Here is a 16,670-nt window from a genome sequence, read left to right on the forward strand (position 1 = left end):
CACTGCCATTTCTCTATATAAACCACCCCAACATTGTCTTATCTCCTCACAAGTCACAACACATATTCTAGGGTTTCCTTGAGAGTTTTTAAGATCTACCATACTCAATGGCTTCCTTCATCCCCATCATCATGGCCACCATGTCAAAGAAACCTGCTACTACTACTATTGTCACCCCAAAGGTTATAAAAAATAAGCTCCATCTTTTAAGAACCCTAACCCCAAACGTTCTGCAGCTTCTTTTGTCCCCAAATGTTCTTTCCGGCCACTTATCATGATGAAAAACAAGAAAGGGTCTCACATCTCTGATGCTCGTCCTAGTTTCACTACTCATGATCTTCTTAGTTCAGGTATATATAATCAGCCAGCCTTTAAATCCAAGCAGTTTTTGTTTTCTGATGCGTTTCCTTTCTAACTTGTGGTGTTTTTGATGCAGATTTGTTTGATTCTGATATGGAGGAGGAGGTGAAGCTGTATGACAAAGAAGAAGAAAAAGATGTGATGATGAAGAGGTGGAGTGCTAAAGAGCTGAAAGAAGGTATTGAGTTGAAGATCAACTTGCCTGGGTTTGGAAAGGATGATATCAAAGTCACTGTAGATGGTACCTCTCTTGTTATCACTACTCTTCTGGGTAAAGAAGAAGAAGATGTTGTTAGTGTTGGTCCAGATGTTAATGAAGATGATATGAACACTGTTATAATTTTCGATCTGGATTTTGATGATCTCCTGAACTTAGAGGAACTGAAAGCTGAGATGAAGAATAGACTTCTTAAGATCACTATTCCTAAGGTAAAGGTTGAGGAGAAGAATGTCATCCTTGTAACCGTTGAGTAGTCTACTGTCAGTGTTCTTGATATGAAGAAAAGGCGGTGGTTGGTTTTTACTTTCTGTTGTTTTATCTTTTGGTTGCATGAGAATTCCCCTTGCTAGTCTAGTTTTTATTTTTCTCGTTTTAGGGTTCATGTTTTGTTGGTTGTGGTGATCATAAGATTGATTCATCAAGGAGTAGGTTTTCAATGAGTCATGTACTAGTTATTGATCAATCTTAATCGCAAACAGTTGTTTATGTTATCCATCTGGTTATGTTTCGTATTTATTTTGTTATCTTTGAAGTTCTGATTTATCATTCCTAGTTGATGGAATATTCAGAGATATAACAAGCTTCCATTAAGATGCATTCAGTGTTCATTAGGTTGAGGCAGATATCTAAAATGGTGTTTTCCTTGTTTTGTTTCATCTGTAGTAGCTAGAGTCTAAAAATTTAGATTTCGTACACTGTGTACTGTTTGATAGAGCCTAGAATGGTTTAGCTGAAAAGACACTTTTTTGCAGTAAAAATCCTGGAAGCAAATTTGCAAAACCCTAAAACATATCTTTACTTAACTCATAAGTCAGAATTGGTATCTTTCTATCTATGTTAGGTCTTTCCCATGGACGGTGATGGGAGCTTGGTGTCGGTTGTTAAAATGGGTTATGGTAGTACTAGCTCTTTGTATTTATTTAAAATCAGCTTGCTTTCTTGCATGCCCTTATTCTGGATGATAGCTTAAAATGGTAAAGCTCAAACCAAGGCCACAAGTAACCTGTAAAAGTAAAGTAGCTAGCACAAATATGGTAATTGTAAATTCAAAATTTGAAAAATAACTGAAAAGTATTACTACTTGACTCACAAATGACAACTCTCAGACTTGTGTATTGAATTCAGCAACCCATCACCTATATATCTCTGTTCTGTCTCTCTCTCTTTTGTTTCATATCTCGCAAAACGAAACTATGATTCACAACTACTATCTAGGACAGTAACACAAGAACCTTGACACTGACTTCATATCTAAATCCTCAAAACAATATGATCACAAAATTCAAACAAGACCCATGTTGCATTAGCATTTGCAGAATGTACATCTTTGCAAACCAATAGTACTTACTGGGTTATTGCTGTATTCTCTCGTTGACTGGGGTGTCAGTGTTTCTTTGGTGCTTTAGCTATTGGTCACTGGCAACTCTAATGGTGTACCAAAATATGTGTATTATATACACTCCATGAGATCATTCTTCATGTGCCCGTTAAATATTTTATTTTTGCTAAGTTCATGTGCCCATTAACTACTTTCTTGTTTCATATTTTGCTTTGTGCATTAAGAGGTGTTGCTAATTTTAATCTTATTGGAACCTTAATTATCTACATTATTGTCTCCGCCGTGTATCAAAAGACATGGAACGGTTTGTTTAGAAATGGTGGTGGTATGAAATCATGATTTTGGTATGTGGTTTATTAATAAATCCAAGAGCAACAATGGGTGTATTGATTCAAACAACTTCTCTAATCTACATTTTTTCCCATCTTCGTTAAGTTTTTCCGTATCGACAGGACTAATAGACATAGGTTTGCCGAAATTCTTAACCCCTTAAAACCAGACTAATATAGTTCAATTTTCACCATGAATGAAATAAAAAAATTGATCAAAAAATCCCATCAACAAAGAGACGAAAAATCAAATGCATTAATTGAATCAATAAGATGATTGACTACAAATACAATTCATCAAAACAAAAAAGAAAAAATCATCACTGCATCGTAATATGTACCATAAAGCCCTAGAAATAGAATAGAATCAGTAGTCATCAGAAAACATGTCGGCGGTGATTTCTTCATCAGTTGAAGTAGTATTCCCAAACCCAAATTCATATTCTTGAGGATCAAAGAGCAACTCATTTAGCATCTCTTTATTCAGATAATCATCATCAACAATTTCATTACCAGCCGGTATTTCCATTACCGCAATATGGGATTTGTCTTCATATGAAGAAGACGAACAAGAAGAAGAAGAAGCTGCGTTACTGGTCATCATTTTAAGTCATGAGATCTCTCTGAGACGCACTTCTGGAGTTGTTCCATGTCACTTCTCATCTGTATCAATTCATCCAAATTCAATCCATTCATATATGTTTCCCACCAAGATTTATCATTACCAGGCCCCAAATTACAATTCATCAATGACTCCAAGAAAACCCCTCTTTTCTTTTCAGCTACTAGTTGTTTTTCAACTTCCATATACCGCATCTGCTCATCACACACAGACAATTCATCATATTTTTTTTCTGAATTTCAGACCCTTTGTTGACAAATCGATCATGATTCCCATAAGCAAAGGGTTTTCCGGCAGGAGAAAAAGCTTCAAATTCTCTTTTAACTTTCATATACTTCCGCTGTTCTTCATCATCATCTTTCTGAATTTCAGAGGCTTCACCATTATTGTTATTAACAAATCTGAGTATGAGATCAGGATTTCCATAAACATAGGGTTTTCTGGCATGAGAAAAATCAATGAGTGCAGTTTCTGCACCAGTTAAAACAGATAATTGAGTTGCCTTCTTGAACAAACCTTTTCGTCTCTTGGAGAATGTAACTTGTAATCTTGATTTGTTTGTTATATTTTCAATCTTTATCTTCCTACGACCGTCACCTCCTTTTCTTTGTTTCTTCATCTTCATCATCGCTTGATTATTCATCTTCATCATAGCTTGATTGTTCATCTTCATCATCGCTTGATTATTCATCTCTATCATTTCTTGATTATTCATCTCTATCATAGCTTTATTGTTCATCTTCATCATCGCTTGATTATACATCTCTATCATTGCTTGATTATTCATCTTCATCATCGCTTGATTATTCATCCCTATCATCCCTTGATTATGTTGGAGAAAATGAATTATTTAATAAATGGATTTTTGGTCTTGGTGTGGTTTGATCTCATGACCTAAGGGTCTAAGGATACTCACTCATTTTTGAGTGAATGAAATGGAACCTTTAGTCCCACATTGTGGAAAACTACAGAGGTGCTCCACTATATAACCATGTGCTCATGGATATGTTGTAAAACAATGTGGGTGTAGCGGGTAGGGAGAAAAATACATGTTTCGACCCATGCCCATGCGCGTATACCAAGTTCCTCTTCTACTCGTATTTATTTTTGGCGAATTTTTCTTTAGGAAATAAATTCCAAAAATATTTTCTTAAGAGTTTTATTTGTGGAAAATTCCTTTTACGAGTTTTACTTGTTTTTGAAGAAAACCAAAACCTAATGAGTTCTATAGTTTCAATTTAAGATTGAAGTGGGGTGTAGCAGTAAACACTCTTGATGGAATTCACCTATCTGAATGAGGAAGTGGGTCGCTTCCTACGAGAATGAAGCCGATTCTCTAGAGCATTCTGAGAAACATGATGTGTCCAGGGCCAAAATGGACAAAACGGCACGAACTTAGCAACACTTGGAGGATATCATGCGTGGATGTTATTAGAATTCCACCAAACACTAGCAGTTCAAGACATCGCGTTCACTGTCTAGCTAGTAGTTCCGGTAACTTCTCACTAAGCAAGGTTCAAGACCTCATGGACACCTTTGCCTAAATGGTATTTTCCGTACTCTGATTTTTTGTTATTTACCGAGATTTCATTCATGTGGGGGATTGTTGGAGAAAATGAGTTATTTAATAAATGGATTTTTGGTCTTGGTGTGGTTTGATCTCATGACCTAAGGGTCTAAGGATACTCACTCATTTTTGAGTGAATGAAATGGAACCTTTAGTCCCACATTGTGGAAAACTAAAGAGGTGCTCCACTATATAACCATGTGCTCATGGATATGTTGTAAAACAATGTGGGTGGAGCGGGTAGGGAGAAAAATACATGTTTCGACCCATGCCCATGTGCGTATACCATGCACCAAGTTCCTCTTCTACTCGTATTTATTTTTGACGAATTTTTCTTTAGGAAATAAATTCCAAAAATATTTTCTTAAGAGTTTTATTTGTGGGAAATTCCTTTTACGAGTTTAACTTGTTTTTGAAGAAAACCAAAACCTAACTTGATTTGCAAGTATCTCATCCTATAAATATGACTCGAAATTCTGTTTTCAAAACATATAAGCAGCGACTATCTCTAGGTCTACTTTTCTTCTTGTTGTTGTTTTTTGTGCGGCGTTTTACTTCCATCCATGTTGCTGAGTTCAAGAGTGGGTAACTTGCGTTGTGCTAACTCAAGTTATATCAGGCAGTCTTATCCTGGACACATCTTTGCACGTTGGGGTTTAGCATTACTTCAGAGTATACCCGCGAACTAATGTGTTAAGGACAGCTTGTTGAACCTGTGATTCTGCCCTCATCAATTTGTTCGTGGTAGAGTTATTTGATACGGTTCTTTATATTTATTGTTTGATACATCTGACGTTTCTTCTATTGTTGCAAGACTCCAACAATCTTAACACATTAGCATTCCTTGTAACAATGGGAAAGAACGACGTTGAAAGACCACCGAAGTTTAACGGAAAGGATTTCAAGATATGGCAATCCAAGATGCTATTTTATCTAAGCCATCATGAATTGGATTATGTACTTGTTCCACATGATGAATTGATGAATGCTGAAGGTTTAACTGAGGAGGCGATCGAGTATAACAAGAGGTGTAATTTTCTGGCGAAAAATCATATCATGAATGGTTTGGAAGATGCGATGTATGATTTTTAAAATGCTAAAGAAAATTTCAGTGCTTATGATTTGTGGACTGCGTTAGAAGCAAAGTATCAAGCAGAGACTGTAGGGAGTAAGAAATTTCTGGTGGCGAAGTTTATGGAATTCAAGATGACGAATGATAAGCCTGTTGTTGATCAATTCTTCGAATTTCAACAGATCATTAATGATATTCTTGCTGAAGGTATGGTCATTGATGAGACGTTTCAAGTATCTGCGGTAATTGAGAAGTTACCATCTTCTTGGTCTGAGTACAAGAAAAAGCTAAGACATGAAACTGGCGAGATCAACATGGTTGAATTAGGAAAGAAAATTCAAGTGGAAGAGATGTTGTGCACCAAGGACAAGAATGTGTCTTCTGCAAGGGACATGAGTAACAAAGCTCATATGACTGAACACAGATCTTCCAAAGCTGGAAAAGGTGAGAGTAACAATCGTAACTCTAAACGTGGTCCTCCCAAGAAAGGTATGTTTCGAAAACCAGAGTCTAGCATTACTAAAATTAAGGGTGCTTGTTATGCGTGTGGAGTTATTGGCCATATGGAAGTTCACTGTAGACATCGTAAGGACAAGAAGGATAATGCTAACTTGGTTGAAAAGAACAAGGACGAGTTTTCTGCTGTAGTGTCTGAAGTTAATTTGGTGACCAATGTGATGGACTGGTGGGTATACTCTGGAGCTACCAAGCATGTTTGTGGGAACAGAGACCTGTTCACCTCCTACCAGAGGGTAGGGGAAGGCGAGAAACTCTATATAGGTAACTCATCTGCATCAGAGGTTGCAGGAAAAGGAAAGGTCGGTCTGAAGCTCACATCTGTCAAGGCTCTCATATTGAATGAAGTTCATGTTCCAGACATCTGCAAAAATCTTGTTTCTTGTTCTGTTTTAGATGATAAGGGTTTTAAAGTTTCAATTGAGTCTGGAAAACTTATAGTAACTAAGGGCAATGATTATGTGGGTAAGGGTTATAAGACTGGGGGTCTTTATAAACTTAATGTAACCTGTCCTGAAGTGAAATTGAATGATTCTTCTGCTTACATGTGTGTGTCATCGAATGTTTAGCATGGTAGACTTGGTCATGTAAATTACAAATCAATGCATAAACTGGCTAGCGTAGGATGCATACCCAAATTCACTTTACATAAAAGTCATAAGTATGAGATTTGTGTATAATCTAAGCATGCTAAGAAATCATTTAGTAAGAATGTACAGAGAAACACTAAACCCTTAGAGTTAATCCATTCAGACCTAGTTGACATGAAGTCAGTTCAAACTAGAGGTGGTAAGAAATGGTTTGTCACTTTTATAGATGATTGTACGAGGTACTGTCATGTTTATTTTCTTAGAGGGAAGGACGATGCCTTAGAAGCCTTTAAGATATATAAACGTGAAGTTAAAAACCAATTGAATGCTACCATTAAAACTTTTAGGTCTGACCGTGGTGGTGAATATGAAATTCCTATTGGAAATTTCTGTGAAGAACATGGCATAATACATGAAATTACAGCCCCTTATTCACCTCAATCCAATGGTGTAGCTGATGAGTACTAAAAAGTGCATATTTTTATATATTTTTCTTGGCATTTAACTCATCTTTTGTGCATTAATTCTACATTTTATCCCATATTCTGTATTTTCATTGTTTTCAAGAATAAATATTTTTATTAATTAATTTTGCATTTTTAGGTACTAAATAAAGACTAGATGAATAGCGGAGCGAAAAGAGCAGAAAATTGGTGAAAAGCCGGGAGGAACTTCACAAGGAAGCCGCGAAGAATGTTGTGCACAAGACCAAAAGGCTAGAAGTGGGCTTGAAGAGGAAGAATTGTTCTTAAAGAAGATATGGGCTTGGCATACCCAAGGCCCAAAACCCTCACCCAAATCCAATTCCTATATCCATACCCGTTTCCCTTTCTAGCCGTCAGATTGGATCATCTCAGCATCCTATGGTCGCTTCATCGTCGTGCATCAAAATCTGAAGATTCTGCTTCACACTACAGCACCTAACTCCATCTTGAGCCGTCAGTTTCGTTGTATTTTTGCATCCAACGGTCGCTCAAGATCTGCCTCCATCTAGCCGTTAGATCCAACTCATCTCATATCATCCAACGGTCTCGGTTCGCAAAACATCAAGACTCGATGGGTCCGCTCAACACTCTAGAACCCTAACCTATTTACCCTAAACCAAACAATTCCTAAGAGAAACTCTATCGAGTTCTCTTCCTCCTTCCCCTCTTCTTCACAATGCCATACCACCACCATTTCCACCACCTGCTCCGCCACCAACTCTCTGTCACCACCTCAACCATCATCATAACCACCACGTCCATCAAAGGAACCTAATCCCATCATTTTCCCTTCTCCTTAGCCACCTATTTTCTCAATTTCTGCACGTTTTCTATCAGAAACCCTAGCGTGTAAAATTGGGAAATTAGGTCGAAATTGAGAAGCAATTGGAGGCGTGGGGAGCAGGAGAATACGAATAAGAAGCATGGGTAGACGATTGATTCGTCTCATCACAGTTGGTGAGTAAAAAAATCAAAACCCTAATTTTACTGTTAATTTGGGGATTTTTGGGATTGAGCTTGCATGTACAAATTGAAGGCATGGGTTGCACCAGGAGAGGAAATAAAGGCACGGGTAAAGAGTTATAATTTCTATCAGTGATTAGGTAAAACCTAATTTTGATTTTCACCAAACCCTAATTTCACTGTTCTGGGTAAAAGGGTGTTAACCCTAAAGTTGGTTTGTGTATAAATAGGGATGATGGGTATGTGTTAGAAGTATGCCTGGGTTAGCCAGAGCTCAACCTTAGAGGCCTGGACTAGCAAGTGCTCTCTATTGTTAGTTTCAATTACAATTTCAGTTTTTAGCATAATTTCATGTTCAGTAGAACTCAATTACATTTGTTCACAATGTTTGTTATGTTCTAATCCATTCTGCTAGGGTTAGATGGAGCCCTTAATATTTTGCTAAATTGATTCATGTTTTTAGTGGTGTTATTGCTGTACTTAATTGCTTAAGGGTAGATTTCATCTTAGTTCCACAACATATTACTTTCACCATGTATGTCATGCATCCTTGGTAGTTTGATCAATTCTATATTGTTGTGCTGTAAATCATGCTTAAAATGAATAGATTTATCTTTTGATTAATTGTGCTTTAATCAGACAATTAATACTTGTGATAAATACTTTTTACCAGAGACAATGACATCACTGTAACTGAATTACTTAGCTAAGATTAGGTGGTGGACTCCAAAATCCTAGCAATCTCCATATCTATACTGAGCTTTAGCTTTTGTCTTGACACTTTAGGTTCGAATTCAATTAAGAAACATAGAAAATCAACCACAGCTCCCTCCTTGTCCCTGTGGACTTCCCCTGCTTATTCACTCACTACAACTGACCCTGTATACTTGCAGGTCTAAGTTGTAGGTTCTTTCAAAACCCTACCAGTAGCTGAACGTAAGAACCGTACCCTTAAGGATATGATGAATGCCATGTTGATTAGTTCAGGATTACCTTCGAACTTGTGGGGGGAGGATATCCTCTCAGCCAATTACATCCTGAACAGAGTACTCTTTAAAGGATCAGATAAAACTCCATATGAGTTATGGAAAGGTAGAAAACCATCTTATGCTTACTTCAAAGTGTGGGGGTGCTTGGCAAAGGCGGCCATCCCTCCTCCTAAGACAACTAAGATAGGACCCAAAACCGTTGATTGTGTTTTTATAGGGTATCCTGAGCATTCTAGTGCTCATAGGTTTATGGTTGTGAGTTCTGAAATTTCTGACATAGGGTTGAATACTATCATGGAGTCTAGGGATGCTGAGTTCTTTGAGAATGTATTTCCTATGAAACATGATTCTCGAAAGAGATGTTTAGATGAACCCCTAGAATTTCCGTCAACCAGTCAATCATTACCTTTAGAGGAAGATGAACCAGAAATAGAACCTAGAAGAGGTAAAAGGGTTAAAACAAAGAAAACCTATACTGGTTACATTACATACCTAGCCGAGTATGATCCTCAGACTTATAAAGAACCCATGACTTGTCCTGAAGCTCCGTGGTGGAAAGAAGCTTCAATTAGTGAAATGGATTCCATTCGAGAAAACGATACTTTTGAACTTGTAGATTTACCTCCAGGGTCTAAGGCCATAGGTTGTAAATGGATTTTCAAGAGAAAACGTAATATAAATGGAACTATTGAAAAATACAAGGCTAGGTTGGTAGCGAAAGGCTATAAACAGATAGAAGGTATAGATTTCTTTGATACATATTCACTAGTGAGTAGAATTAGCTCCATTAGGATGTTAATTGTTATAGCTTCTGTCCATAACCTAGAGATACATCAGATGGATGTAAAGACATCGTTTTTGAATGTTGATTTAGATGAAGAAATCTATATGGAACAACCCGAAGGCTTTGTAGTTAAAGGTTGTGAAAAGAAAGTTTGTAAACTGAAGAAATATTTGTATGGATTGAAACAAGCACCTAAACAGTGGCATGAGAAATTTGATCATGTGATGATTTCTAGTGGTTTTAGAATTAATGAATCTGATAAGTGTGTTTATACTAAACTTGTCAAGGATGCCTGTGTGATTGTATGCTTGTATGTTGATGATATGCTTATACTAGGTACAAACATGGATGTTATTAATACCACTAAGAAACTGTTGAATGAGAACTTTGACATGAAAGACTTACGCCCCGCTGATGTCATATTAGGGATGAAGATTAGAAAAACTTCTAATGGCTATAGTCTGAGTCAGTCTCATTATGTTGAATCTATACTAAAGAAATATAATCAGTTTGACTGTAAACCTGTTTGCACTCCATATGATTCTTCTTGCAAACTCATGAAGAATAAGAGTGTAGGTGTTAACCAACTCGAATACTCGAGAATCATAGGAAGTCTGATGTATTTGATGAATTGTACGAGACCAGACATTGCTTATGCTGTGAGTAGGTTAAGCAGGTTTACTTGTAATCCAGGGCAGAAACATTGGGATGCACTTATTAGAGTGCTAAAGTACTTGAAGTACACAATGACCTTTTGTTTGAATTACGAAGGGTATCCGGCCGTCCTTGAGGGATTTTGCGATGCAAACTGGATAGCAGACTCAGAGGAGTCTAAGTTTACGAGTGGATATGTATTCACTCTAGCAAGTGCGTCTGTATCTTGGAAGAGTTCCAAACAGACATGTATAGCTCGCTCAACTTTGGAGTCGGAGTTTATTGCGTTAGATAAAGCAGGAGAGGAGGCCGAATGGCTAGAAACTTTTTAGAAGATATTCCTCTCTGGCATAGGCCTGTGCCAGCTATATCTATACATTGTGATAGAAAATCTGCAATAGGTAGAGCTAAGAATATCTTCTACAATGGAAAGTCTATACATATGCGTAAAAGACATGATTCTTTGAAATTACTAATCTCAACAGGCGTTATTTCCATAGATTGGACAAGGTCCAAGGAGAATATCGCGGACCCTTTGACGAAAGGTTTGTCCAAGGAGATAGTTAGTAAAACATCGAAGGGGATGGGGATTAGGCTCAAATAATTAAACTTGCCATGAAGGATACTCAACCTTTTTGACTGGAGATCCCAAGATCAAGGTTTCGAATGAGACAACTAATTTGTGGTGGGTAAAGGTAAACACTATCAGAGAATTTCATTCTCTGTCCCTTCCATATGGTGTTGATGTGATAGTGTGACTGCATGTGGAGGATGACTTTTAATTAAGTCTTAATGAGTTCTATAGTTTCAATTTAAGATTGAAGTGGGGTGTAGCAGTAAACACTCTTGATGGAATTCACCTATCTGAATGAGGAAGTGGATCGCTTCCTATGAGAATGGAGCCGATTCTCTAGAGCATTATGAGAAACATGATGTGTCCAGGGCCAAAATGGACAAAACGGCACGAACTTAGCAACACTTGGAGGATATCATGCGTGGATGTTATTAGAATTCCACCAAACACTAGCAGTTCAAGACATCGCGTTCACTGTCTAGCTAGTAGTTCCGGTAACTTCTCACTAAGCAAGGTTCAAGACCTCATGGACACCTTTGCCTAAATGGTATTTTCCGTACTCTGATTTTTCGTTATTTACCGAGATTTCATTCATGTGGGGGATTGTTGGAGAAAATGAGTTATTTAATAAATGGATTTTTGGTCTTGGTGTGGTTTGATCTCATGACCTAAGGGTCTAAGGATACTCACTCATTTTTGAGTGAATGAAATGGAACCTTTAGTCCCACATTGTGGAAAACTAAAGAGGTGCTCCACTATATAACCATGTGCTCATGGATATGTTGTAAAATAATGTGGGTGGAGCGGGTAGGGAGAAAAATACATGTTTCGACCCATGCCCATGCGCGTATACCATGCACCAAGTTCCTCTTCTACTCGTATTTATTTTTGACGAATTTTTCTTTAGGAAATAAATTCCAAAAATATTTTCTTAAGAGTTTTATTTGTGGGAAATTCCTTTTACGAGTTTAACTTGTGTTTGAAGAAAACCAAAACCTAACTTGATTTGCAAGTATCTCATCCTATAAATATGACTCGAAATTCTGTTTTCAAAACATATAAGCAGCGACTATCTCTAGGTCTATTTTTCTTCTTGTTGTTGTTTTTTGTGCGGCGTTTTACTTCCATCCCTGTTGCTGAGTTCAAGAGTGGGTAACTTGCGTTGTGCTAACTCAAGTTATATCGGCCAGTCTTATCCTGGACACATCTTCGCACGTTGGGGTTTAGCATTACTTCAGAGTATACCCGCGAACTAATGTGTTAAGGACAGCTTGTTGAACCTGTGATTCTGCCCTCATCAATTTGTTCGTGGTAGAGTTGTTTGATACGGTTCTTTATATTTATTGTTTGATACATCGGACGTTTCTTCTATTGTTACAAGACTCCTACAGATTATACATCTCTATCATCGTCTGATTATTCATCTTCAACATAGCTTGATTATTCATCCCTATCATGGCTTGATTATACATCTCCTTAAGAGTTAGCAGATCAGAACAGAGAAAATTGACAGATCAGAACAAAGAGAGTTAACAGATACAAGACAATGGAGTAGTAGTACTGGTATTATATAGAGATATCAAAAACTAGCCGTTAGAGTTGCTGTAATTATGAAGTAAAAACGATTATTTGAAAAATACGATTTATTTGTAACTAAAAGTGTCCGGCAACAATATTAATTAAGGCCCTTTGCTCTGACATCATTTGACAGAGCATAAGAATACAGCTGTCGGCCAAACATCGGAAGATCGGACCGGAAGTATCCTTGCAACGGGAGGAGTACCAATTGCAAATGTGTAGCTTGATTGACGGAATTAGACAACTGACCCTTTTTGTCAGGGTCAGTTGTCCTTCAATTCAGTCTAGATATTTTTTTCCAATGAGGTTGTCCTTTCCCTAGCAAAGGCACAAATGACCCTTTTTGTCAGGGTTGATGGGATAATAAACTGAGAAAGAAATTGATAAGAATGTGTTAGGGCTAGCAATATCTCACAGTTTTGAATTTGTTCGTTCGGACAGTGTAAAGCAAGAGTTGAAATAAGTTGTAGGACAGTTCTCAAACTATGTAGTAACAAACAAAAATATAACATCAAATTCTTGTTCCGTAAAAATAATTCTTAGGACTCCCCAGCTAGAAAAACGAAACTGGTTACCACAAGGAACACTTAACAAAAAGGTGAACTCCATTGTGTTGTTTCAAAAGTATTGATAAACATCAGCACCATTCAATTTCAAGGAGGTCGGGGACATCGATGTTTAAGAATTCAAATGGGTCATCGACAGTAATTGGATTAACATCTAACACGAAGTTAGATGAATCATCAGCAGCAACTGCACGCACATCTGAGTCCGGCGTCGTCATTGACGATGATGAAGAAGAAGCTACATAATTGCTCAGTTTTCCGTCCAAGTTGAAGTCAAAACTATTATCAGCATTCGCAACTGTATATGCATCCCAGACTGGCGGTGATGATTCTGATGAAGAAGAAGCAACATTGCTCAGCTTCCCATCTAAGACGTCAACTGCATCCACATCCGAGTCCGGCACTGTCATCAACCATGAAAAAGAATCTACATCACTTCTCACTCTCTCCTCGCATCTCTTTTCAACAATTTTCGTAAGTCGTTCCATATCACTTCTCATCTGTTCCAGTTCCGCCAAACTCAAACCATCAATATATGCATCCCACAAAGACTCATCACTACTGCCCGAGTTACAATTCATCAACATCTCCAGGAAACGCCCTCTTTTCTCCTGTTCAACTTCTAGCTCTCTTTGAATTTCCATATCCCGTTGTTGACACAAAGACAATTCATCGCCTTCGTGAATTCTGGGCAAACGGCCACTAGCTTCACCATTATTTAGAAATCGATCGACTATGTGATCTGGTGTTGGATGCCCGCAAGCAAAGGCTTTTCCCGCAGGAGAAAAAACTATGATCGCAACATCTACACCGCATACAATTGACAATTCGCTGGCTTTTCTAAACAATCCACCTTTTCTTTTGCTGAATGTAACTTGTAGTTTTGCATTGTCTTCTATTTTTTTTATGTCTATCTTTTGACGACCCGAAGTTTGTTTTTTCTCCTCTTTAATCGACTCCATGACTTAATTCTCTTGTAAGAATCTCTGAAGACAGAGATGGGAAGCAAAGAAGTTGCAGTAATGGAAGTGATGATTATCACAATTGATCATATATAAATACTGTACTGGGTTGCTATTAACCATGACTAGTACTGATTAAGGAAATATATTGGGAAATATTTAAGGGGATTTTAATAAAGTGCCACACTTCCAATATGCAGTTTCTGAAAATGCCACCGTTTTTTTGAGAGTTTATTAAATGCCATACTCTTGACTTTTTTCATCCCGTTTTTTTGAGATAACGGTTAACGGCTGTTAGTCTCTGTTAGTGCATACGTGGCATTAAATAACCCATACAAAATTACATAGAAGCCCCTGAATCAGTTAACAGGGATTGAGTTAATCAGTTATAGAGTAGTGAGTTAACCGGCTATAGAGTAGTGAGTTAACTCGCGACTCGGTGCACGTGAGAAAAACGTGCAAAATTTGCTAACGGTCGGAATACACGTGGGATCAATCTAAGAGAAACAATCTATACTAAAAATGAAAAATGGTATAATTTCCTCCAGAACAGGCTTGCAATTGAAGGACTGTCGCTAGGTGTGTTTACAAAACCAACTCCAATTATTGACAAAGCAAATTCAGAAAACAAAAACTGCTTCCAAAATTATGTGAAATCCGTACACCCCGTAGTAACAAGAAAAAAGAGATTGGGTGCAGAACCTAATCCTTCAAGAGGCCTCGCTGCTTGAAACATTCTAGCATGGCAACACCAATCTTAGCTGGAGACTCGACCACGGTAACCCCAGCTGCCCTCGGGGTCTTGATTTTGTCCTGGGCAGAACCTATCCTTCAAGAGGCCTCCTGACACAATAGCTGCATTTGCAACAACAACAAAATTAGGATGACAAGGCAAATAACAGAGAAACCTCACAGCTTAAGTAAGATGCAGAAACAAATGAAACACGATACATGATATGCTCAGCCATCTATAGCTAACAGGCATACCTCCAGCATGACCCATACGACGACCGGGTGGAGCTGTAAGACCGGCAATGAATGCTACTATTGGCTTCTCAGTTCCACTTTCCTGTATCATAGATAACACAAATCAGTTCCACTCAACAACATGACACAATTTATGAATTAAAAAACTGGTCTGAATACTAATTTAGGTCCAAGGGCAAGTTTGCAACCCATAAGATTCTTCTTAATTGCCCTTTTTATACAACAGATACTCCACAAATTTATATTTCAATATACCTTGATTAAAGCAGCAGCATCCTCCTCTGCAGTTCCTTCATCTGCAGCGCCAGCTCAACTCTCAGAACCAACCACTTGGTACCCTTCTCTGCATCACTAGCCACTGCATCATTGCTTCAAGCTCACTCCATAGCAGCACCTCAGTTTCAGCTGCATTACTACTACAAGCCTACAAACAGCTCACTAGACTCTGTCTTCAATCCACCACCAGTCACTCTTCACCAGCATCACTTCAATTCCATCTGACCAGCTGCAACAAACCCCAATTCCAACAGCAGCAACCTGTAGCTTATTCTGCTCTTGCATTAGCTTTCTTTGCATCAACAACCAACATCATCTGCCACCTCCTGTAATCTTGAACTCAAGGAGCAACAACATTTCACCAGCTTTCTTCCCTTTCTTCGCCAGTAGTCGCCAAACCCTTCAGCTTACAGCTCACAGCATCAGAATGGCAGAAGCAGCAGCAACATTGTCTCCCAAATGCAGTATCAACTTGTACTACCTGCACTATTTCAGTCTCAAGCCTTCCATTAACTTCCATCATCTGCAACATGCTCTTCTTGAATTCCAGATTCATCTCCTCAGCAACACAAACAAAACCCCAGTCCGAGACAAACCCATTTGAATAGCAGACAACACAAGCCAAGACCAACACTCCATTGCAGTACTGTTGCATCCATTCTACCAACATCACCACACAAACTCAGCTCGAAACCATTCACCAGTTCATACCAACAGCATCAGTTCACCCAGTCAACAATTCATAAACCCATTAGCTCATTCAAATCCCTATAATTCCTAACACATGCATCTAACGGTTCCTGCTGCTCAATAAGACAACCACCCTTCACCAGCACATACTCCATCCCTCTTCCATGTATAGCAAAATCTTCATCTGAGTTCATCATTCTCTCTTGTTTCAGTTCAATCCCAAGCCAAAACCAATTATTTCTCATCCTCCATCCATCCAATTTTCACTCAGTTCGAACCCTTGAGCTTCACATAACCTAATTCTGCCAATTCATCAACAGCAGACTCATCTTCTCCATATTCTCATCAAATTCAGATGCCAACATAACCCATCTCTTCAATTCCTTGTAAACATAACCCATCTCTCCAATTCCTTGTAAACTTGGAATCTCAGTTCCATTTCTTCAACAGCAGAATCAGATTCAATTATCTTTTTGAACTCAAAACCGTGTTTTAATCCAAGCCCCATGTCTAACATGTTGTGTTGTTCTCAAACTCTATCCTGTAA

The 16,670-nt window shown here is 38.1% G+C and overlaps 3 protein-coding genes and 1 long non-coding RNA gene across 4 annotated transcripts; 1 reads left to right on the forward strand and 3 right to left on the reverse strand.

Annotated features, from left to right (window-relative positions):
* Positions 1-277: 277 nt before the first annotated feature.
* LOC113346366 (heat shock 22 kDa protein, mitochondrial-like) lies at positions 278-834 on the forward strand. Its single transcript, XM_026589908.1, has 2 exons — positions 278-350; positions 437-834. The coding sequence occupies exons 1-2, from the start codon at positions 278-280 to the stop codon at positions 832-834; spliced, it is 471 nt and encodes a 156-aa protein (XP_026445693.1).
* A 2,014-nt stretch (positions 835-2,848) lies between these two features.
* On the reverse strand, positions 2,849-3,495 carry LOC113346367 (agamous-like MADS-box protein AGL62). The gene is made up of 2 exons (XM_026589909.1): positions 3,127-3,495; positions 2,849-3,064 (listed from the first exon to the last, which is right to left on the reverse strand). The coding sequence occupies exons 1-2, from the start codon at positions 3,493-3,495 to the stop codon at positions 2,849-2,851; spliced, it is 585 nt and encodes a 194-aa protein (XP_026445694.1).
* Positions 3,496-13,279: 9,784 nt separating this feature from the next.
* LOC113346369 (agamous-like MADS-box protein AGL62) lies at positions 13,280-14,170 on the reverse strand. Its single transcript, XM_026589910.1, has one exon. The coding sequence runs from the start codon at positions 14,168-14,170 to the stop codon at positions 13,280-13,282; it is 891 nt and encodes a 296-aa protein (XP_026445695.1).
* An 837-nt stretch (positions 14,171-15,007) lies between these two features.
* LOC113346338 lies at positions 15,008-15,462 on the reverse strand. Its single transcript, XR_003358486.1, has 3 exons — positions 15,413-15,462; positions 15,158-15,239; positions 15,008-15,025 (listed from the first exon to the last, which is right to left on the reverse strand). It is a non-coding gene; the product is annotated as an uncharacterized LOC113346338 (long non-coding RNA).
* Positions 15,463-16,670: the final 1,208 nt, after the last annotated feature.

The sequence above is a fragment of the Papaver somniferum genome, unplaced genomic scaffold (assembly GCF_003573695.1).
Source record: "Papaver somniferum cultivar HN1 unplaced genomic scaffold, ASM357369v1 unplaced-scaffold_99, whole genome shotgun sequence".
NCBI lineage: Eukaryota > Viridiplantae > Streptophyta > Magnoliopsida > Ranunculales > Papaveraceae > Papaver > Papaver somniferum.

Coding starts and splice junctions, on each gene's coding strand:
- LOC113346366 (XM_026589908.1), top strand. CDS start 278: ATGAAAAACAAGAAAGGGTCTCACATCTCTGATGCTCGTCCTAGTTTC. Junction 351..436: donor TCATGATCTTCTTAGTTCAG/GTATATATAATC, acceptor TTTTTGATGCAG/ATTTGTTTGATTCTGATATG.
- LOC113346367 (XM_026589909.1), bottom strand. CDS start 3,495: ATGAAGATGAAGAAACAAAGAAAAGGAGGTGACGGTCGTAGGAAGATA. Junction 3,065..3,126: donor ATGGGAATCATGATCGATTT/GTCAACAAAGGG, acceptor TGTGATGAGCAG/ATGCGGTATATGGAAGTTGA.
- LOC113346369 (XM_026589910.1), bottom strand. CDS start 14,170: ATGGAGTCGATTAAAGAGGAGAAAAAACAAACTTCGGGTCGTCAAAAG.